The sequence below is a fragment of the Bacillus rossius genome, chromosome 3, assembly GCF_032445375.1.
Source record: "Bacillus rossius redtenbacheri isolate Brsri chromosome 3, Brsri_v3, whole genome shotgun sequence".
Classification (NCBI taxonomy): Eukaryota; Metazoa; Arthropoda; class Insecta; order Phasmatodea; family Bacillidae; genus Bacillus; species Bacillus rossius.
In genome coordinates this window covers 61,343,704-61,367,344 of record NC_086332.1, presented here as the reverse complement: position 1 = coordinate 61,367,344, position 23,641 = coordinate 61,343,704, and the positions used below count along the sequence as shown (strand labels likewise).

Genomic DNA, 23,641 nt, shown 5'->3' with positions numbered 1-23,641 from the left:
GGCTTGGAAGCAGGGCTATTACATCTTCCAATCAAGCTGCAACAGGTTAACTGAGGAGCAGGCCGAGAGACTCACCTCCGAGAGAGGCAGCTCCACCCTGACCACATCTTCCGGCCTGCTCACCGGCGTCTGGAGGATAGTGTCCAGCAAGAGCACCCCACTGTAGTCTCTGCGGATACCAATCCTGCCACCATCCGTGAACAGAATTTTGTCATACTCTGGAATGTACGCTCCATGTATCTCGCTGTTCGCTTTTGCTGCGGGGGAAAAAAAAAAATATTCTAGCTGAACACTCTGGTAGCTGCAAACCAGTCTCAATCAACGACAATTCAGACCTGCCGAGTCTCTTACTGCTTAAAATACACTCTATAACATTAGGCATCTTAGAGCAAAAGTAAATCCATGCAGTATTTAGGTTAAAAATGTGTGTTGGTGTACCGATATCACTAGAAACCACCCATCAACAGTTATCGAAGAAAAACATTTTTCTTTGGATGACAGGAACAATGAGACAGATTCGATAAATTATACCAAAATGATTAAAGCACTTGTGTTCTAGAAGCTTCAAATTCATTGTAGTAGGTTTGAAAGATTTATTTTTTCTCGGCACAACTACATGTATGAAAAATGTCTACCTACACCACCAGTTGACTAAGAAATACAATTTTTGAGGTTACATGCATAAAATACTCAATATTAACCTTCAAATCACATCAATAACTTTCTTCAAAATATTTTAGGTTAAAATATGATTGGAAAGGTCTAAATTATACGGACATAAACTTTTATAATTATTTATTACCATAAAATATGACATGAGTCTATCAATATTCAAATAAACACTAAAACAAGTTCTATTAGAACACCCACCCCACTCTTTGAAGAAATTCTTAAATTTAACCAAAGAAATTATTATAATAACTATTATAAAGTAGTATACTAAAAATATATTTTATGTATGTGTAACCAAGATTTCTTTCATAACATTATTATGTTACAACTTTAAGAAAGTAGACAAGTTAATTTATCTAGACTAATATTTAAATTTATGTTAGTAATGCTTTGTGTATGTGTATACTCAAGCTATTGAAACACACAAAATGAACTCTACCAGTTTGGCAAAAAATTTTATTTTCCACCTGATGAAAAAAATTGCTAAAAAAAACAAAGCTCATATTGGAACAGCCGTATAAATAGTCCTAATCAAATGTTAATGAGCCTCAACTTTAGTCTCTCTCACGCTTAGTTCGCAGTACAGAGTAAATGGACAATTGATGCCAGATCGATACTACCGACTTGATAACATTAAAAATTTTATTTTGAATAAAATTTTAATCATAAGTTTTTACATTTATTATAATTGTATTATTTGTTAATTTTTATAAAGGCATAAAATGATTGTCTATCGACAGTATTATTATTGATGAAGTCATTCTGACAAAAGATAATTCAATGCTGAACATAAATTATTATTTCACACAAGAAACTATTTGTTGCAGTAGGTCTATTAATAACAAGGAATTTTATAACATTACATGCAATGATTAAAAGAATAAAAAATTTAATATTAAATGTTATAAACAAATTGACAAAAAGTTGAAACCAAGATGGCATTAAACTATTACAATTTTTTTATAGATTAAAATTTAATTATTTTCAGATGATGCTCACGAAGAAAAACAGGAAAATGTATTTCCCAAATTATCATTCTAGATTTTACAATGTTTTAGGTACATTTTAAAATATTTTCATTACACCACAAAGTTGTGTATAAAACCCTCATGCTCTATGGTATATATCTGACAACATAACATACTGAAACAAGGACAGCGCTAATGGCATAAATTGTGCATTGGTAAGAGATAGTAACTGCCCATTTAAATGCTCACTGCAAACTAAGGATGAGACTAAGCAAATAGTAAGGCATGGATTTGTGTGGCAGAATGATAAGAGCAATGCTCCCTGGTGCTTCTAGCACGGCATTGCCTCTAAGCGCAAGACTGTGGAATGGCGCATAGTCTTCTCGTCGTTCATAGACCAACTGGGTGATATGAGCTGTAACTATAAAATTATATGGTGGAGAAATGAAGACAAAGGTGTAATTCAAAACCCTCGAGTGTTTTCAAGATCCCGTACCCGGAATTTGATCCCTAATTATTATTCTGAAAACACACACTTTAGCCATTTTCACTCTCCTAAAAATACAGTTTAAAAACTAAATAAGGGGACTAAATTACTCATTTGCCCTCAGCATATTTTAAAATTATTTTTGTAAACAGACATCACTCAGCTATCTTGAGCAGTTATTAAATAACGTGGTTCCTTCTGAAACTCTGCACATCATATGTGTGCCTTGTGGCAGCCCTTAATGACATGAAGATATAACCTAATGAAGTCAAGCCTTAACTGCACCAGCAAGCACTGCCTCCATACCACTGATCCTGCACATTCACACAAACTTCCTGTTGGTTGTAAACCACACCATGCCCAAATATTTACAGCAATGTCATGCATGCACACAGACATCTTAGGTAAATGTGTACATACAGCTTATGATCAAATACTTAGGAATAAATTTCACAAATGACTAAAGCCTCTTGCAAACCTAAATCTGTAGCTTTGCAGGAGTTTCAAGAATCAGTTAAGATGGTCTGAGATCATATGATTGCTTTCCTCCTCGGTGGAGAAGAAAGACAACCATGTCAATGGTTCATTTGTCACGGAACCAAAAGGTCCTGTCTGGCAACTGCTCAAGAAATAAATATTTAATGTAGTTCAAGGGGCAAATATCACAGCTATGGTCCAGGTTACTCCAATCTAAAAACCTTTTTTGAAACTGATATTAAGAATTTGCATCCCACAGTCGTTGGTGAGAGCCCATCATGATGCAAAAATGAACTTTGCGTTTGTGCCAAAAACTGAGGTATGTATTGTGCATTGAATAATAAGTTTAAATATGTTTTTGTATTAGAACTGACATAACTAGGTACATTAATTATAATATTTAGTTTAACTTATTTTTCATTTTGAAATAAAAAGGTGAGAGTGAAAGAGATGAAGTCTTCATTGTAGTTTTATACTTTAACCTTAAAATTAAAGTGAATGACTATTAACCTTGGAGTTTTCTTTTCAGCATCCAGCCTGCCACTCCCCGTAGAAGGAAATAGACTTCTAGGTTTTTGATATCATATCACTCTAATTGTATATTTCGAGCAACAGAATTGAGCTACTTCGACCCCAAGTCCTTTGTCCTTACGACAAATGGTGTGAAGCTTCAGGTAAACCTTTTGATAGGGATTTGAGAGTTTTTGAAAGAAGTTGCATTGTGTTGTCTGTTGTCTGATCTAACCTTGTATGTTTCAGTAGACAAGAGATGTCTAAGAGCACGCTGTTAAATATTTGGCTGACCACTTTAATTTACTATTTTATTTATTTATTTCTTAGTGTTTGTTTAAAGAATTAAGAATTTTTTTTTCCGGGAAACCAGTGAATGCTGTGTGTTGATGTGTATGACTATAATTAAGCCTAAGATACTTTGGAACAAGTATTTTTAGGTTAAGATAGAATTGAACTTCTGAAGTTAATTTTTTTAACACTAATTTTTCTTATTCTGGCTGGTTATGTCTCACTCTTAAGGCATGTACACACAGGCACACCATGGCTGCAATGCAACACACATCGAACAAAATTTCCCAAGGTGATCACAAATGTGGACCGAGCCTCAAACACGTGCAAAACACTCACCAAGCCCAATCATATGTTTTTACAACGAATAAAAAGAGATTGGCATGCCAGTGTGGACGTATTTGGGGCACACTCGTCTTTAGCAGTATGCAGGCTTTGAATATGGAGTGTGTGACGATATGTTAGGCCTGATAAGACATTTATAAAACATATACTGTTACAAAGACTGCTACAAAAAATCAAAAAACTATTTTACATGGCATTCCTTAAAGTTTTTATCACAACGTGTTGACTTTTTTTTTAAACTATGGTTAAATGTCGAGAGAAGTATTGGCATTATGCGTTGTACTGATTTTCTGGTAAAATAGGAAGAAAGTACAAAGTGAGTATAATCCAATTTATTTGTGTAGAAAATACCATGAAAATTACCACCATTTCTTTTATTGGGGGCAAGCTGGGGGAGGGGGGTTTTTAAATGATTCCTAATGGAAGGGTAAATTATATAATTAATACTTTTATAAAAAATAAACATTTGTATTTATTTATTATTATTTTAAGGAGCTGGTGGTCATTGAAAATGAATGGGTAATGAAAATGATAAAAAGGAAGGCAACCAGATGAAGGACCAGCACTGCTGGTGGATGCTGTTAGCACTTTACACAGTCTACTGCTGGAAAATTCAATACGTCTCCCGAACAGAACGAGATTAAAATATTTTGTGCATTTTTATCTTCCAAAATGGGATTTACATCTACAAAACTGGGTTCAGCATGTCGTTTCTGATATTTTTATGAAAACACATTGTGGTTTGTTTGAAATAACTGCACACAATTATGGCCAAGCTCAACTATTTCATTCTACTGCACCCGACAACTCTTTCCCTAGTATGTACATGCACCAACCAGCTTTCCATCCAACTACTCCATCAGTTTCTCTTCCTGCACCACAATAACCACCCTTTGAGCCACATCTGTCGCAGTCTTCTCCAGCTGGTTGATTCCTGACCCGACAAACCCCACTTGCACAAGTAACTATGCTGCCTACTACTTCTGCTTGAGACATACACAGAAATTTCTTTTGTACTTTTCTTTTACAAAAGATTCCTTTGGAAACTATTAGCCAAGAAATAGTTTATAATTCTGCAAGAAAAATATTGTAAATTTGGACACTATGGTAATACATGCATATATAAAATACTTTTTGAATACAATACTAAATATTGGTCTCCATCCCAAAACTGGCACAGAATTTTAAATTTTGAATTATGTTATGTACAAACTTAACTTTTTAAACAATGGAAAAGATAATCGAATATTCAACAATTGGGACTTATTTTGTTTTCTTATGCTTATTAATGTGCACAGTTAACACTGGAAAGCTACTCAGGAAAAGGTTAACAAATAACTTTAACGTAGTTACAGCAACAACACAAAGCATAAATGCTGAGGCAAACAAACCCAGTATTAGGTACAAAAAAAAATTTCTGTAGCAATACAGTGTTGCTTTCATGTACATTAACCAATTTGCAAATATCTTTACTTTTACATGATTACTGAGGTTCCATTTACATAAAAATTTTAGTTTACAATCAGATTAAAGTCACACTATTTCATCGCTAGAGTCAATTCAGTCATCTCAGTGATCTGATGATTTTAGTGATTATGCATTTCTTTCCTTAACATTTTTGCATAAATTTGTTTATCTGTTATTTTATGGGACCTTTTCTGATTTCTTTTTGTTGGATTCATATTTTCAATGTCACTATTTTTACATCATGCATGTATCGTATTTTTCTGAATACCTTTCTCTAGATAAATTTAAAAATAATCAAGCAATAAGAATTTTTTATTTGTACTTTGGTTTAAATGACCTTGATAGTTTCCTTTAAAACATCAATCACTACTAAGAAGACTTCTGGAAATATTCCTCCGGTAGTCCGCTTTGAAATTCGGAAAAAGTATTGTGAGCTTGAGTAAGAATCTACTGTCGCTAAAAACCACAATATATTGACTGACCTCGAAAATAAATATAAATAAAATTTGCTAACTACGATGCAGGGAAAACTTACAGGAAAAGGTTGTCAGACATTAGTTAAAAGTGGTGAACAATTAGAATACTTATTACCAATCTTGAAGTGTGTTTCCTTCTTACCACTCTTCGATCCAAATTTAATCAATAAATCTTCAAAGGTAGTCACGCTCATTCATGTAAAATTGTTTCAGTAGCTGCTTATTTGGTTCGTCTTCAGTGTCGCACATCACCAAGTGAACTGCAGTGTTCATCAATATCAGATAGTTTGCCCCGTGCACAGCACAATCTCGACATGCGCCATGTTGTTCTGCACACTGCGATCAACACGCGTTCCATGTTGTATTGCAGCTATGGTGTGCCAGTGTGTACGCACCTTTGCACAGTTATTAAATAAAGAGATAAATCCAGATGTAGCTGGGAGTAGTTCATCAGACGAGGAAACTTTAAATAGCTTAAAAGCCAGGTTTATTTCAACACTTGAAATAAATAATTCATACAATATGGAGGTAGCAACATTGACCCTGACCATTTTTGGGGAAAACTTAGTGAGGATGTTGAATTCCTCAAGCAGTTTAGACTAGCAGCTAAAGTAAATGGGTGGAATGATCAGAAATGCTTGTCGCATTTACCCTTATTTTTTAAAGAACCTGCATTGCAATGGTACAATAGCTTTGAAAGCACTTAAGAGAACCTTAGCCAAAAGATTAAGAGCTGCATTTTTGCGGGTGGAATATGTGGAAGATTTAGAATGAAGATTATAGTCAAGGGTACAAGAAATCAGTGAACCATTAGAATCTTGTGTATGTGTTAAACCTTTGCACTCGACTTGATGCTAAGATGAATATCTAGCATTTTTCTGTATTTATTACGTGGCCTGAGACCAGAGATGTGGAAAAAGTTATGCTCTTTTCCCAATAACACTGTGGAACAGCTGTTGAGAAATTTAAGAATCCTTTGGACAGGATTGTACTTTTCCAAACACCATGATAGGACACACATGGTAAATCAAACAGGAACAAGCTCTTATAAGGAATGTCAGGGAATCTAAGTCCCTAGATGAAGGATCAAACAATGTTAACAGTAAAATAGAAAACAATTTGGTAGAATTTGGTAGACCTTTGAACAGCTGCATGGGAACTTGATATGTGTTTGCAAGCAGTCTAGAGGAAATTACAGGGCCCAAGGAGCAACCATAATAATAGTAGAACTGAGCGAAACCACAAGACTCAATATTGTAATAGCTCCTACACGCAGACATGACTTGAACCTAACCCAAGAATAAAAAAAGGCCCTTTTGCTTTACATATAACAGACCTGAACATTTTCTGAGGAATTATAATCACAACATTCCCAAATACCAACAGAGAAACTAGTTAGGAGTTACATAAAATGTCTTTATGTAAGTGTGATGGGATCTTAAGTCAGGAGACAAAAACTATCAAAACTGATATCCAAGTTTTTAACAACAGTGGCACTGCTATGTCCCTTGTAAACCAAAAGATAACTAAATATTTTTAGAAACCTGCTAAACCTAAGGTATTAACAGCAGTATCAGGTAAAATCCAAAAAATACAAAGTTGCTTTTCAAATTATGACAGTTTGTATATTCTCATCCTGATGAGACTCATGGAAGCCCAAGACGAGGATTTATTTTAGAATGTGATTTTCTCATTGTAACCATCCAGATGTTTACACTCAAACTTGGGAAGAAACCCAACAGTTTGCTCTAATACCATGTTTTCTTTTGTAAGTTTGAAGAATATGATCCCATTAATCTTATGTGACTGTAGTTACATCAGATCCAGCATTACTTATGCTGCTGTTGCACAGAGTTCAAAGTAGAAGAGAAGTATTATGGGCAGAGACGAGCTATTTTAGAAATGACTTCATACAAGCTTGAGCCTGTTTTATTATCCTTGTACCCCCACTTACAGCTTCCACCAAACATGTTTGTTTCTTTTATCTGTTTTACTTTACTTTATGACATCTCATTTTTTCCTCAAATTATTATTACTTTACCATGATTTAAATTAATTCCCAATTCAAACTTCCCTGAATTTTTCATAATGTGGTCACCCTATTATATATAGAAACTATAATAGTAGGAAACTATAAGTTCCACTCACAAACATTTCAAAGCACCAATTTTGTTTCACCAACTAGTTGTTATTGGTGATGATGGTTTGTAAAAAATGTTGAACAAATATTTGTGTGCATGCACGTGCATACCTCCTAAACCTGGCTTATTGTGCTTTCCTGCATATTATTATTTTTGTGCTACTTGATCAACAATAATTATTCTGTATTTTGTGTGAATCAGGAACAGTAGGCTGCTGCACACTAAGTATCCCCTTATCTTCTCACTTGAAATTTCTGCTTAAAGAATTAACACTGCCAATTCAATAGAATCAGTCACATTCACACAGGTGAAAATGTAATATAGTTAACTCTTAACTTCCCCTGAATTCTATTATTTTTATTCGACTATGGTGGTGGTGACATCTCTATGATAAATCTCCACTTTAAGTGAACTCTTTCCAATCTGCCACAGTGTCTACAATGAGGCTACTACTTACATGGCTAAAGGCATTTTATGAGGGTGTTTCAAAAAGTAAAGCTACAATGTTGTATAGTCATTTTAAAAAATTTTAATAGACAAAATGTCCATTACAAATTACTTACTGGTACATGCATTATTTTCCACCATTGTCCCAGCATCTGTTAAGTGTTGGGTACAAGCATTTTTACTACAAAGCAAATGTGTCAGCATTAATCAAGGTGCCGGGAGGCATAACATTAATCATAAGAATGCCTTGTCTGTCCCAGAAAACGAAAGCCATTATAAATATTTGCTGAAATTGAAATTTTGAATTTCGTGGCTTTTGGGGAATTTGAATGGTGCCAATGCATTGAATATTGCTTGGATTCTGGTGTGTGTTGATAAACCCACATCTCATCACCAATAACAATGTGATTAAGAAACTCAACACCTGCATCTGCATTGTGCATGAGGAAGCCGAATGCTAGCCTTTTAATTTTATTTATATGTTAACATTTTCAGAACCCAGCGTGCACACTATTTCCGGTACCTTAAGTTAACAGCCTTTTGGCTTGAATTGCTTCCTCCATTCTTTGAAGAAAGGGCATCAGAGTTCACAGATGGCCTACCTGTTAGTGTTCAGGAACACTGGCCGTACCTCCATTGAAAGCATGACACTCAGTAATGGTGATTTACCTTACTGATCTCAATGCAGAAAAGTAACTCAAATTGGTCAAAGCAATGTATTTATAAAAATATAATTCAGCAACATTTTGAGTGTTAGAGATTAAATTCCCTGATGATTTTTATGTTATAAAGACTAATATCAATATAAATTTTATTTGTATAAACAAATAAATAGTGTAAAAAGAGACCGAGTGATAAGTTCAAAATTAAGTATATTATGACCATTTGGAAATAATATTTAAAAGAAATTGCCAAGTGATACGAAATGAAGTATTTTCACATAATAACCCAGCACATTTTTATTAATTTCACTCACAGTTTGTTTTATCATCTTTGGTAACATTAGACCATGTGAAAGTTGGTGTTCATTTAATTTTAACTTTCTCAAGTGAGGAAGTAATACCCATCAGCCTAAAGTATTGTTACCATTTATAATGTGGGGAGAACTGGGTTTTTAAGGGATAGCCCAATTAAGTTTTATTGATTACTAATATTTACATTAATAAATAATTGTACTTAAAAATGTCCAATCTCAAATCACTTGCACTTAGAAATATTTATACTCAAGTCACTCAATGTGTGTCAAGTTCTGCAGTTCGCACTCTTCACTGCAGCTAGGCTGAACGAAGGTTCGCCTTCTTACCTCACGCCTGTCCACACATACTGTCTCGCCACTCAGTCGTCACGCACTCTCACGATTCAGTCAACCTCCACGTCGCAGATGTCGCACTTCCCTTCGCTCAGAACTCCGAAACTGTCACGGGACTCGTTCGGGATTGTCGGCGAACTCGTCGCGGGACTCACGCGGTACCCATCGCGAAACTCTCGCCTCACTCCTCACGGAACTCTGTTGCCAAGCTCCTGCAGAGGCCGGCGTCGCTGCTCAAATAGTCTGTGGCACCCTTCTCCGACCGACGAGAGCAGCTGTGATGAGTCGAGTCATCCCGGGCCAACCCGACGCCCGAAACGGCGAGAATAGCGTCGCTCACTCACGCCACTTCACGCGGCAGCCCGCGGAATTCCCAAGGCAGCTCAGTGATAGATAACAGCGCCGGGGCAGAGTGAAGCAAGGGGGACAGAGGGGAGGAGGGGGTAGCGTAAACCCTCGTAATCCGACCAGGTGCACGTGGCATGCCTTACGTCAGTGGACCGCACATGACACGGCGCTAGTGGCCATGCAGAGCCGCCAGCTAGTTCTGAACCTGGCACTGTTCTCTGGTATCTCGCATTTGTAACAGTATTTTCTCTCTTTAGGTTTGTTTTAGTTGAAGTTTTTTTTGACCTTTTAACTCTCAGGGCAACCTAGATGGCAGTTTTACTCGTAAGACCAAGATGCTCTCAGGTCACTCCTCCTATGCTCCTCCTCTCAAGAGTTGCTAAGGCTGGTTGTTTCGGCGAGATCATCTACTTCTACGTTGTTTGTAATGTTCAGTGTATTGTGATTTTTAGGAAAATAAACAACTTATGTACGTATTACAATAATATTGGCATATTTTTATCTCATGATATTTTGAATAAAATATTTTTGTTAACGTGTTTTTATTTCATTACTAAAGGTTCTGTCGAGTATATTTGTATACACAATCTTATGTTAAAACACATACAACATAATTGCCATGTAAAAAAATCAAAAAATTATAATAAACCCCAAGTCATTCTCTTTGCATATATGAGAGAATAGCAACTCTTTTTGACCTAAGTTCATTTGCTCCTAACTCTTACAACTCCTAGGGACTGCACTTTTGTTTTGAAAATTACTTAAGTACACTCACACTTCAGGAAGCGTCCTATTTCCCGGCAGTTAGTATACCGCATTTCCCACTTCAGTACCTTTTTCCCCCTTTTTTAACAGTATTATAACTATAGAAATATTAAATAATATTCCATCAATAATTTGGCTTCATTAATCCTTTTTACAGCACAATTTCACTGGTCCTCATAGCCCTCTCCACCATATAAGTTTTTAGAACCCAATTGGAATTTAAAGATGTGCCTTAGTGGAGTACCCAATCAGGAAACATTAAGAAGAAATTTAATTTCCAAACACCCCCCCCCCCCCCAGAAAATCCTGTGAACTCAGTTATCCAAATTCGCAATAATAAAATCATTGCTTTTATAACCAAGGACTTTGACAAAAAAATTGTTAGATGGATGCAATACAAGATGTTACAAGACATCCAAAATGGTATCAATACAAAGATCCACATAGGTTGCTACACAGCACATGATCATACAACCCAAATATCACAGTTTAATAGAAACTGTGTTATAATGAGTGTGCAAAAACCATATTTTTACTAGGCCTATAAAGATGAGTAAATATACTACTGACATATTATAATCTAATTTTGCACTAATTCATGATGAAATTCAAAGCACACACACTAGGGATTCTGAAAAATAAGCTGACATTTTCTTACTTTAGCTTCAAGGAAGAAAAACTTGCTCATATGCTGTAATTATTGTCACATGACAAATACTGCTTATCAGTACTGCTTACATATTTTTGATGGCTATGCATCTCAGTTCATAAATTAATTCACATTGGCTAATTTGCTACATGAAGGATGATTAAATTGCCATAGGGAACAAATAACTCTTTGCAATCTTACAAACAAAAAGCAGTAGATATGTAACAAAATCCATTAAAAGTGTAGTTTTAGTGAAAGTAAGAAGAAAAAACAAGCAAAACATATAACTTAAACAAGATAGAACAAAACTGTGACACTTCCAAAATTTTCAAGTTTATAATATTTCATTGATTTGAACTACAATCAGTAGTTCTGATAACTGTTTAAATATATGCATTTACAATCTAACCACAGCCATTAATGCAGTTTTTGGTGAAAAATAAAACTGCCTATTCATCTCAAGCAATCTGAAATAAATACAACATCCAATTTTCCTGGAATGCTCTTAAAACAGATTAAGGGCCCTGCCTAGTATGGGGTATATTTGTGTTAGTGAAGCTGGATGATGCTTCTAGCTATCTCCTCTAAGTTGTCTTATGTATGACAAGAATACTGCACACTTTGACCTAGCGTGCAGTATTCTTGGTCATACATAGGACAACTATGAAATCTGAGCAGTAACCATAACATTAGATGGCGTTTCATTTCTACACATTATTTAGAAAACATGTGTTTCAGCCCTTTTCACTCTCCTAAACAGTTTAAAAAAAAAAAAACGGAAAAAGAACTACCAGTCTGCCCTCAGCACATTCTTAAATGTTTTTAGTAAACAGACACCACTCAGATATCAAATTGTGTGGTTTCCTCGGAAGCTCTACACATTGTATGGGCACACAGGTAGGTGCGGGCCTTAAATGTTTTAAATCTCTGAATGACAAGCTCATTGCACCATTATACACTGTGCTGTTATGAAACATACTTTAGGAATCACACAAAAACAAGATAAATCAGATTAAAAAATACAAAAAAAATTATTCTTTGTTTCAGTTATCCATATATTAAATCACAAAAAAAAATTAAAATAAAATTCTCACCACAATTTTATTAAATGCAGTCTAGATACCGCGTTAAATTTGACTCTGCACTTAGGCTTATTTTTATAGCGTAAAAGGGTCGTTACCACAATGCCGAACGTACAATAACGCCGAATACCATAACGCCGAATGTCAAAATTGACCACAATGCCGACAGCTAGAAAACTGCTGTGTACCACAACGCCGAATTACCATAACTCCGAAAAATGATTTTGCGGGGAAGGGGGGCCACAGGAGCAAAATTAAAAACTGAATGAATTTGTGTGCTAACCTTACCTAACATAACCTTTGTGGCAGTCCTGCAATGATATTTTTCGGCGTTAATGTATTTCGGCGTTGTGGTACACAGCAGTTTTCTTGCTGTCTGCGTTGTGGTCAATTTTTACATTAGGCGTTATGGTATTCGGCGTTTTTGTACGTTCGGCGTTGTGGTATTTCGGCGTTGTGGTGAGTCCCCGCGTAAAACCTGTGCAATTCATAACTCAACTACATAATTCTTAATAATTTTGTTAAGTGAATATGAAAACAATTAGTATTAAAAAGTAATATCTCAAAGTGGCTGATCATGAGAAAAATATAAAATATTTCCTAAAGACTGTTTTGGAGTTTAGTTATTAATCCTTAATGATTCTGTAGCTACAAAAGCATTGCAACATTGAAATAATTTCATTACCTGAAAACGATATTTCCAAATAGAATGTTTATATTTATAGTTTGATTTGAAACATGTTACAAATGGTATGAGATATTTGTGCAACTATCATTAGCGTTGGAAAGTAATTAGCATAGGTACTATGAAAAAGGATATTATTTTGTTGTGTTTTTAATTCTTTATTTTTGAATATGTTTCTGTTAGTAGTAGCAGCAGAGTGTTGGACAGGGCACAGGAATTATGCATTGGTTGATATTTGTACAACTGAACATTTGTTAAGAAAGCATGTGCTAGCACAGGTTGTTTTCGGATATGTGCCCAGTGTATTATTTACTTCCTGACGAAATGTGAATTCCATATCTTTTCTTGCTCGCTGCAAAGTATATAGTTTTTAGTGTGTATTTTTCTTGAGTGTAATAACATCCTTGGCATCAGTTGTGTGATTATTCCACAAATAAATGTCTAGATAAACATTTTAAGAATTGCCCATTTAACTGAAGATAACGGTTGGTTAGTAATGGTTAGCAACATTAATAATCTCTATATATGGTAATTCTTAAGGTAATACTTTCCAAAAAAATACAAGAATTTTTTTCACTTCTTGACATGATTTTAAATCATCCTCTAAGAGATTGTCTGGTACTGTCATGTAGTTTACCAGTAATTTAAAAATTTAAAGAGTAGTTAAGTTAGCTATATTAAAAAAAAATACAGTATAACCTCTATTATCCATGACCCCGATTAACCGGGCATTCGGTTAACTGGGTTCCCAATAAAAAATTAAAAATTATTTTGGGGGGAAGGGGGAGAGAAACCATTTGAGCAAAGAATAATTCATTAGGGAAGGGACAAGAAAGGAGTAAAACTAAAAACTACATATTAATTAATAATTAGTGACAGTAATACTAGTACCATTGTTTTATTAAATTACTTAAGCTGGATTTACACGACGCAATATGCACGCAATTTCCATGCAATCTGTTAGTATTGCATTGCAGCTCACACAAAAAATTCTCGGAATTTCACACACGATGCAAGCTACGGCGCAATATGAGAATAGATCATGCTCTATATTTTGATGCAAGTTGCGCAGAACAAGTACCGTGATTGGTCATTCTCTGTAGTAAATTTACACGCGTAGTTGTAAATATAAACAAAAACAAGCACTTTACAAACATGGAATGCACACCCGAGTGTGTTTTGCGGCTATTGGATGAATATCAAAAATATCCAGTTCTGTACAACACAAAATCACCAAATTACCATAACAAACATTTGCAGAAATACTTGTACAGAAATGTGGCCGGAACAAAACAGATTGCATGTTTATTGCATGAGGAATTTGCACTGTGTAAATGAGAGATTGCAAGCAATAATTGCACGAGAGCTTGCATGCAAGGAGCTGTGTGAGAAGTGAATTGCATAGTGTAAAACCAGCTTTACGAAATTTTGCTGTATTGTATAATGTAAACACATTTGAATTTGATTATCCGCGATTTTCGTTTATTCATGCTGACCTTCCCTCCCAACCCCTTAACCACAATTAATCAAGATTCAACTGACTGTGAAATGTGACTACTGAATTCAGCTCTATCACGCCACCCACGTGCATCACCTAGCAGAACTCTAGAGACAACTACAGTCTGTCATACCTCATAGACATAGCAACTTTCGGGCAAGCTTTTTATTATTTTTTTTTACCTAAAAAATGTGATGGTACCTATAGCACTGATAAGTAGGAGCCTTTCTACATGTATTATCATGTGAGTGGTTGATTAGATTATCTACATTAAAAAAAGTGTGAATTTGTGTGAATGGTTGGTTAGGTTAGCATTAAAAATACATAAAAAAGTAAGGATGGTTGGTTATGTTAAGTTAACCATATTTTAAAATGATAATTCCTAACCCAATACTACTTTAAGGTATTTTTATTTAACTAACCTAACATAAATGACGGTAAATATGTATTGTACGGATTAGCGCCAAAAAAAATCGTACAAATATGAAATAACTTTCATTATATGCTATCTTACGTCCTCTTTTCAGAACCGCCTGCGGAGATAAAAAATTCCAATTACTTTAGGAGATATCAAATTTTTTAATCTTCATTTTTTGGCGATGTTTTTAAAAAAATTTTAAAAATCCGAAAATACCTTTATTCTGTGCTCTTAAACTTCCTCTTTTCATTAAACCCGGCTGAGATAAGAAATTCCAAATACTTTTGGAGATATCGAATTTTTTAATTTTCATCCTGTGCACTCATGCGGCAATAACAGTTGCTTGTTTACAAGTATGATTTTTTTTTTTTTGCGATGTTCCCGAACGGAGAAACATAAAATGCACATAAAGTTCTGCCATTCCCGATTACACCCGAACAATTCACCTTTGGCCAACCTCGGGTTTATTTATTAATATTTATATTTCTCTGTTTATTTTAATGTAGCTATACTAACCTAACTAACCATCCAAAGGGTTTTAAAGTGTTTTAATGTAGCTAACCTATCCGACTACTTTTAATATTTCAATTCATTTTTCCTGCGCAAAAATAAATAAATCTCGAGGTTGGCCGAAGGTGAATATTCGGGTGTAATCGGGAATGGCAGAACTTTATGTGGATCTTAGGACTCTCACGTGAACGAATACATCATGTAAAAAGAAACTTACGTGAGTTTATTCTGTTCATCCTTTGTCCCGGTTTGTTAGGTCAGGTCAGCTACATTATAAATACTCTAAAACTAAACAACCAATAAAATTAATTTTATTATTTTTAATGTCCATTCAGTTTCAAAGTATTTAAAATGTAGCTGACCTGACCTAATCTACCTTTGTCCCATTTTGTTAGGTCAGGTCAGTTACATTATAAATACTTAAAACTATACAACATGTAAAATAAATTGATATTATTTTTAATTTCCGTTTATTTTGAAGTATTTATAATGTAACTAACCTTACCTAATGGAAAATTTCTGTTATTTAGACATTCACGCGCACACGGCAAAATATAAAATGGCGACGGTCAAATTATTACACACGTCTGGTATAGCAAAATAAGAACGGCCATATCTCCAAAAGTATTTGGAATTTTTTATCTCCGCAGGCGGTTCTGAAAAGAGGACGTAAGATAGCATATAATGAAAGTTATTTCATATTTGTACGATTTTTTTTGGCGCTAATCCGTACAATACATAATTACCTAAATGACTACTTTCACAATACAAAAAAAAGTACTTGTATTACATAAACCTAACCTATCCACTCCTTAAAATGGTTAACTACTGGTAAAATATTTGAAATATCACAACATTCTCTTCGAGAAAGATTCAAAAACATATCAGTAAACTAAAAAAATTTGAAATTTTATTTCTTTTAGTAAATGGCTATTCTTCAAAATAACTGAATCTTCTAATTCCTTCTGAAATATCACAAATGTACTAGAAGTGAAATTAAAAAAAAATAGTATAAAATATAATATAAAAACCAGTAAATAGTGATGGGGAAAATTCTTAGAAATGACGATAAACCTTATTGATGAAATACCACTATAAAAAAAAAGATTAATTCCTCCTTCCCTTTAGCAGGCACACCCACTACCTACAGCAGCATTAATACTGCATTTATTATAATGTACTCTGTTTAGGGTAGTTTTACAAACTACACAAGAAACTAAAGATGCACTAAGTTCGATGTAAAAACGCAATGCAAGCATTGACCAATTTAACTTAAGTTTTTGCTTAGTTTCCACCTTCCATGTATGCTATGAAAAATTTTGAAAATATATAAGGCATATAAGGCAGGTATGTTTTTAATACAAACCTATGTCATGGTTTCACTTGTTAAACTTTCACAATTTTTATACATTTTCATGACAGTATAGTTAGCAAAAGAAGCCTGGTGAATAACTATATTTTCTACTGTTTCACAATCTTAAATTTATGTTTTGGTAATGTCTTGCAACTTTCATGCTTTATAAACAATAGTCATTTTCTTGTGTTGGTTACGTATTGCGTTTAAGCACTGTCACGTTTCTTGCACAATATCCAGCCCTTAAGTTATTTTATTGAGTGAGGGGTTTCAAATATGTCACTTTACATAATTTAATACATTTTAATAATTATTTTAACCTCTTAATTTTCCTCATCTTCATAGCCATCCCCATTATCTTCTAGTTTCTTAAAATCTAACTTAAATGTATAACCATCCTTTTGCAGGATAATCAAGCAATAACGGTAGTGCCTAAAATATACCAGTTTTAAAACTTATTTTTAAGAGAACCCCTGTAAAACCCCTTTACCAAACTTAAATCTTTTATATTTTAAACAACATATTTTATGCAGAAGCCACTTATCAAAATAATAAACCTTAAATTACAAAAAATGTATATGAGTCCCCACCTCAGTGTCTACACTAGATAGCTAAGTACTCTGTAAACCATAAGACTGGTTGTGTTCTACAAATCACATGTAGTCACCCTTACTTGCTTCATATAATTTATTCGCACTATTCAATTTAAAAACATTCTATATCTCTTAAATATAAAGATAACTAAACAAAACAAACTTTACGTGATTTCGGAATTATAAACATTCGAGCAGAAGTAAAATGCAGCAAATGGGTGACAAGTAAAATTAAGTCAGTACAGCTAGCAAAAGATTCAGAGTTAAAACTGGCTAATCAATTAACTCTTAATATATCATACAAAAACCATTTCTAAACATCCCACACCACTATTTAAAGTAAAACTACATAGCACACAAACATCCACCCACAAAATACTACCTATCAAAAGACAATTAAAAAAAGTCGTACTTTTAATTGTATTACTTTAATTAAGGCTAGATTAGAAAATCAAATAATATAATAAACCGAAATTACACTAATAAACTAAAACCTATCAAACCACCGCAATAATAACCAACGTGACGTAGCTTACCTGATAAAGAACTCCTTCGCAAAGTAACTCCGGAATTGACATCAACAACAATAACTTCTGAAGATTTTTTGACTGCAATTATAACATTAGAATTTGGGTGGTATATAACACTTTTACAATTAGGTTCAACATTTATTAAACCATCCTCATTCAACTTCCACACTTCATCGTCAGCCATTTTCGTCTGGTAGGTACACTCACTCTCCCAGCAAGACCCTATTCTCACAATGTAGCCAACTAAAAACAAATAAACCGAGAACACATTAAAAATTAAAGAGAAATATACTACATTACAAATCTAGCTTCGATAATATATACTTGCTCGAAGAACAACAATTTATCCAAATTTTAAAAACAATTAAGGTGCTAAAGTTGGGGGTGAAGAGGAGTACCAGTAGAAGTAGGGTGTAACAACGTTATGACGTCGAAGCTCCTTGGCCCTTAATTAAAGCCCTGGCCTTACTGGCCCTTACCCCCAGTAAAATCGGGTTGAACCCACCGGGAACAATGCCACAGTGAGTAATTACAACTACAAACTCTATAAGAGAACAAGAGAACAAAGTCGCAGGGTGTAAAAATAATATTAGCTTATTTTCAGGATGTCAGGACAGACTGGTAGTTATATTCTTTTAATTCAATCGGTGTTGTCATCGTCCGGGTACTCGTGTTCGAGACCGGGCGTGGATCCTAGCGGGAAAACTGGTTCTTAGTGAAATGTGTTCCGGGAGGGCGCCAGGCTAGCTCTGCATCTAACCAAATTTGGGTTCTGTGGGTGAGTTGCCCCTGCGTGACCCGCTAGGACCGTCGGCGAAGTTTGCAGTTGGAGGGATCCCTGGCTGTTAAAACGTCACAGGCCCTGTGCAGCATAACACGCTGATTCCTGGCTGGGGTAGGGAGACTCAACACAATAACATACACAAATTCGGATTTTGTACTGTCGGTGACACGTCGGCTTCCGCACGCAGCTACAACTCCCACGCTCAGCCCTGCCGTGCCGCGTCTCTGCCCGGCCAGCTCAGAATTTAATAAAAAGTTCGTAAACATTTTCTGCATGAATTTCTTATGAAATTGGCCACACAAGTTGGGCGACACTTGTCGTAGCCACGGATATCACCCCCCGTAATTTAGCTGGTTATTTCATATTCTTGGGTCGGGGTTCAGGCCTTGTGGCAGGGGGAAATTATCACTACCCGTGCTACAATGAAAGTTCGTCAGGTTGTGATACAACGTTTTACTTAGTCTTTCACACACTCCCTTTACATGGGCTGCACGCGGCTCAACACCCGTTCTCTCCGCGGAGTGAAGCTCGGCTACACGTGTTTCGGTGGGCAGGCGCCGAGTGCGAGCTGCCCCCCGTGGTCTCGCGATACGTGTGTTTGAAGAACTTATTATGCTCCTCCTTAATGATAGCGAAAAAACAGTCTGAATGCCAGCGCCGAAGATGTGAAGTCCGTCTCGTTGCGGTACGCCCGTGTTCGCTGATACGCGTAATGTCTGAATTCACGGAAACAAGATAAGCCCTTATATACAATTTAACAATTTACAAAAACGATAAGCTGCGTAACCCGCGTGGTCGTGAAGTCTCAATCCCCCTTGACACGATCTCACTGGTCGGTGATCTTGGCTCTGTGTCTCACCATGCGACCGCCTCGTCCAGCCGCCAGATGCCAACTGCCCCCTCCTGAAGTGTCACTGCCTCTACCGCCCGTCCTCCCCCCCCCCCCCCACCCGCGGTGACACGTGCAGCGCTCGGAGAGATTCCGGGTGTTGGACTCGGCTTCGACACCCGGTGACAGTTAACGTAAAATATCTCATAATATTTTAGAAACAAGTATAACAATAATTACAAAAGTTTACAGAAAAAATAATACATAAAAATAATATACATGACACGTTATTAAATATAAAAGTATGTTCTTTAAAACACTCAATCACTGCACGGGGCAGGGGAGGATCAGGGGTTGGCGCAGCATAACGGACTTTATGAGCAGGGGAGACACTTGGGTCGACGTCAATCTAGTGCAGGGAGTTTATAGTTAAGTGGCTGGGTTAGGCCCTACACCGTAAAAGGACCGGCGATGCACGGGGAGTTTACGCAATGAAGAAACATTTGGTTTAAATGACTATAGTTACCAGCAGTGGATTTCATTGGAGACAACGGGTGATGACTCCCTGTGGAACGCACATCCGCACCGGTCCGCAAGTCGCTCGGTACTGGCGTTTTCCCTTGGCGCGAGGGAAGGTCTCAGCGTTCTCTCGCGCCAAAGTTTCTAAAGTTTCGTTATTCGGAAATTATTTTAATAACAAGAAACTGAGAGTGGCTCTAAATTCGTACATTAATTGTTAATGATAAATCTAATTGGCAGATACTCTCTAAGAATTAGGGTTAACAAATTTACATAAATTAATTTTAAGTAATAAGAGTCACACTAGAGACTGTTCGTCACTTGTTGACTGCTCTAGTGGCGAGTTACATACAAAAAATGGGGAGGTAATATTTACATTACACAATACTCTAATTAATTTAGGCTGAAGGCCGCAAGGGAGACACTCACAAACGTATTAACGTAAATTCACCTGTGAGTGACTCGGGAACTCCTGCATCGCACTTTCCTTGGGCGGGGTTTTTAATAAAAAGTGGTGTTACTATTAAATTATGTCTGATTTATAATGAATTGGGGTCTAGGTGTTTGATTAATTAAGACATGGCCCTTGGTTCTATCTGGCCCTCAGGGGCTCGCCTGACACGGGTGGGCCATTGCTAGGGGTGCGTTCCGTTAGCGGGACGGATACTGGCGGTTGCAGGTTGGGCTTTGGGGTGGCCTTCTGACGGACAAAGTCCGTGTATATTAATTAATTTCCTGTCTTGCACGCAGAAGTCGCGTGCCTTGGGTAATGGCTTTAATCTAAATCTGGCAATTTATGGGATGATGTTGTCCCAGAGAACTCCATCGACCACTTTGCAAGTAAGCAATAATTATTTTCAAATGTTCACTTATCATGAACGGCATTTTTGCCTCGGCCGACACTTCAACACAGTCGGAACATTTATCTTCCCAAGTGTGCATATGAGGATTGACTAAAAATTCGTGAAGGTTTCAAGCTTATGCAGCAACATTGTCAGGCCAAACGAAGATCGTTAGGAGTTCCACCGACACCAGTGGATAGTAATTAGATCACTCTCCCTTGTACCAACGATGCTCCTCATGTTGATGTTGTCTTTTGAATAATTGGCGACATTCTAAAACTTCATGAAGGAGATGAACATTATTGCGAATCATCGGTTTACCCACTTCTAGAGCTCACCTTGCTGCCACTTGCTACTATAAAAATTACAAGAACCGAGGTTGTTCCACTGGCCAAACCACAGTTCTGGTGCTAGGGGAAGGAAATGTTTACAGCATCCCATTTCTTTGTTACAGTTGGTCGTCTGGGCAGCGGGGTTGGGATGACGAATGAAGTCACCCACCTCTGGGGGCGCATGCGCACCTGGTAAACACAACCATGAGTTTCCAACAATAGCAATGCAGACTGCAAGGCCCAATCACCCAACCCCTGCATGGTTGATTGTTTCTGCCCCGCACAACTCACCTTTTTTCCCTCTTGTCCAGTAGCTCTCTTGCTTGAATTAATGCATGATTAATTGATCCCCGCAAGACCCGCCCAAAAGTTTCCCTGTGTCTACGCAGGTTTTACCTGGGTCACTTTAGTTAGCTTTAAGGCCAGGCAACCTAAAATTCGCCAATCGCAGCCATGACTGATCAATAAACCCCAATAAACACATTATGCACACACCCTTGTTCTGCATGGTTAAAACACCGCATGGTAGAGTGTAGGTTTCGGCCTGATACATACATAAGTCCTTCCCTAACCAGGTACCCTCCCACATACGTTTAGATTAACTTAGGCTAAGAAAAAAATTGAAAATTATCTATTTTTTTTTTTCAATTTTTCATACCAGTAATCAAGTATGATGCCACATGATTTCAATGCGCCCAATAAATACCCAATAAATTTGAAGCTCTCTTCCATACACTCTGTGCAATGCTTGGTGGGCAGCGTGATTAAACCACATTTAAATTCCCTCTGTTCGTAGAAAAACTGAGATTCTACTCCAAATAATTTCATAGTTTAACTTTGTCATCATCCCGCTAGCCCTACCTTGTGGTTCGACGCCCGGCTGCCAGTGGCGTCTCGTCAGGGGAAGCAAGGCAAGCAGTGCTTGCCCAGGCAGTTTCCAGACATTGTATTTTTTAAATAAATATTTTATTCAGAATAGTATTTTACTTTGGCTCGTGCCGTTAGGTGTGTGTATTTTTTACACTATCTTCTTGGGACCCAGTACTGTGCGCTGTGCGCTATAAGAAAAGAACTCGTTGACACACAAAACATGCTGTTTTAGAAGCGTTGCTAGGTTTAGAAGCGCTGGTAGGACCGCTTTCAGCAGGAAGGCTGCCGCAGTAGTTTCCTTTCGGAAGGGGGGGTGGCATGGTACAAAGGTTCAGGGAGGGGATTGGCTGTAAAAACACGTGGTAGAAGCTACGAAGGTAGCGCTATCTTGCCGAACTGAAGCGAACATGGCCGAAGCAGACGGTGGAATTCTTCCGCCGACTGCTTCGGCTATGTCCGCTAAAGTTCGACAGGGCAGGTGGCGAGGTCGCATTTCAGTCGGCGGTCGTCTCTCGGGGCACACGCATCTCTCCCGCGGGCTGTTGGCTGGCAGTGCGTGGGGGATTTGTGGGCGTACGGGAGGCGGCCTAGCAGTGCCAACTGCTACCGACCGCGTCCCGCAGGTGGCGGATACAGGATCCCAGCTCGAGAGTTGCAATCTCTCTGGGGTGACTGTGAATAACCAATAGCTTTCCGCGGACCAATGGCCGGCCTGTGGAGTCGTTATTACGGCTATCGGGGTGAAAGGTAGCCTGAATGCAGCTCGGTGCGTGGCAGAAAGCAGTTCCGTCGGCGAAGGCACCGCAGGGGAGCTCGATGTGCCCTGGATGCGAAGTGTAGACGAACTGCGGGCTGGAAATTGCGGAGCTGTGAACTGCCGCGCGCGCAACGGAACTGAACAGCATCGTAACTCTGAAGGAAGAGATGGCGGCGCCTTTAAGTTGGGCCCTGTTGGAGCTAGTGGTAGCCTGGGCGGCGCGATCTTCAACCGTCCCGGGATTTTGGAGGACAAGAGGGTCCTTCTCGCAAGATACTTAATTCGCCTGAACGACTTACCCCCACCCTGGCTTGAAAGGTTGTCGGCTGTTGACTGGAAGAAGGAAGATGAAGATGGCGCAATGTCAGGCTGCCTTTCGCCCTGTGCGCCCGCAGTTCGAGCTGGTTTACTGGCTCGTCTGCCCACATCTGGTTTAACTGTGGCTGCCTGGGCAGCTGGGCTGGGCTGACGAGTGAAGTCACCCGCCCCTGGGGGCGCATGCGCCCCTGGTTAATAAGAACCCAGGAGTACCCAACATTTAAATGCGGGTCGCAAGGCCCAAGCACCCAACTCCAGCATGGTTGATTTTTCAGCCCCTCCAACACTTCTTACCTGGACCCTTCTTCCCTCTTGTCCAGTAGTTACCTGCTTGCTTAATGCATGTTAATTGATCCCCGCATGGTTAA

The 23,641-nt window shown here is 37.4% G+C and overlaps 1 protein-coding gene across 5 annotated transcripts in view; it reads right to left on the bottom strand.

The window, feature by feature from the left end:
• Nucleotides 1–18,242, bottom strand: part of LOC134530772 (baculoviral IAP repeat-containing protein 6) — a 328,951-nt gene extending 310,709 nt beyond the window's left edge. For all 5 annotated transcript variants that reach the window (XM_063365948.1, XM_063365949.1, XM_063365946.1 and 2 more), the window contains exons 1-2: nt 18,029–18,242; nt 76–257 (exon numbers count right to left, since the gene is read on the bottom strand). In XM_063365948.1, coding sequence (XP_063222018.1) covers nt 76–257; nt 18,029–18,206 — 360 coding nt within the window. In that variant the 5' untranslated portion in view covers nt 18,207–18,242. The remainder of the gene's footprint in view (nt 1–75; nt 258–18,028) is intronic.
• Nucleotides 18,243–23,641: the final 5,399 nt, after the last annotated feature.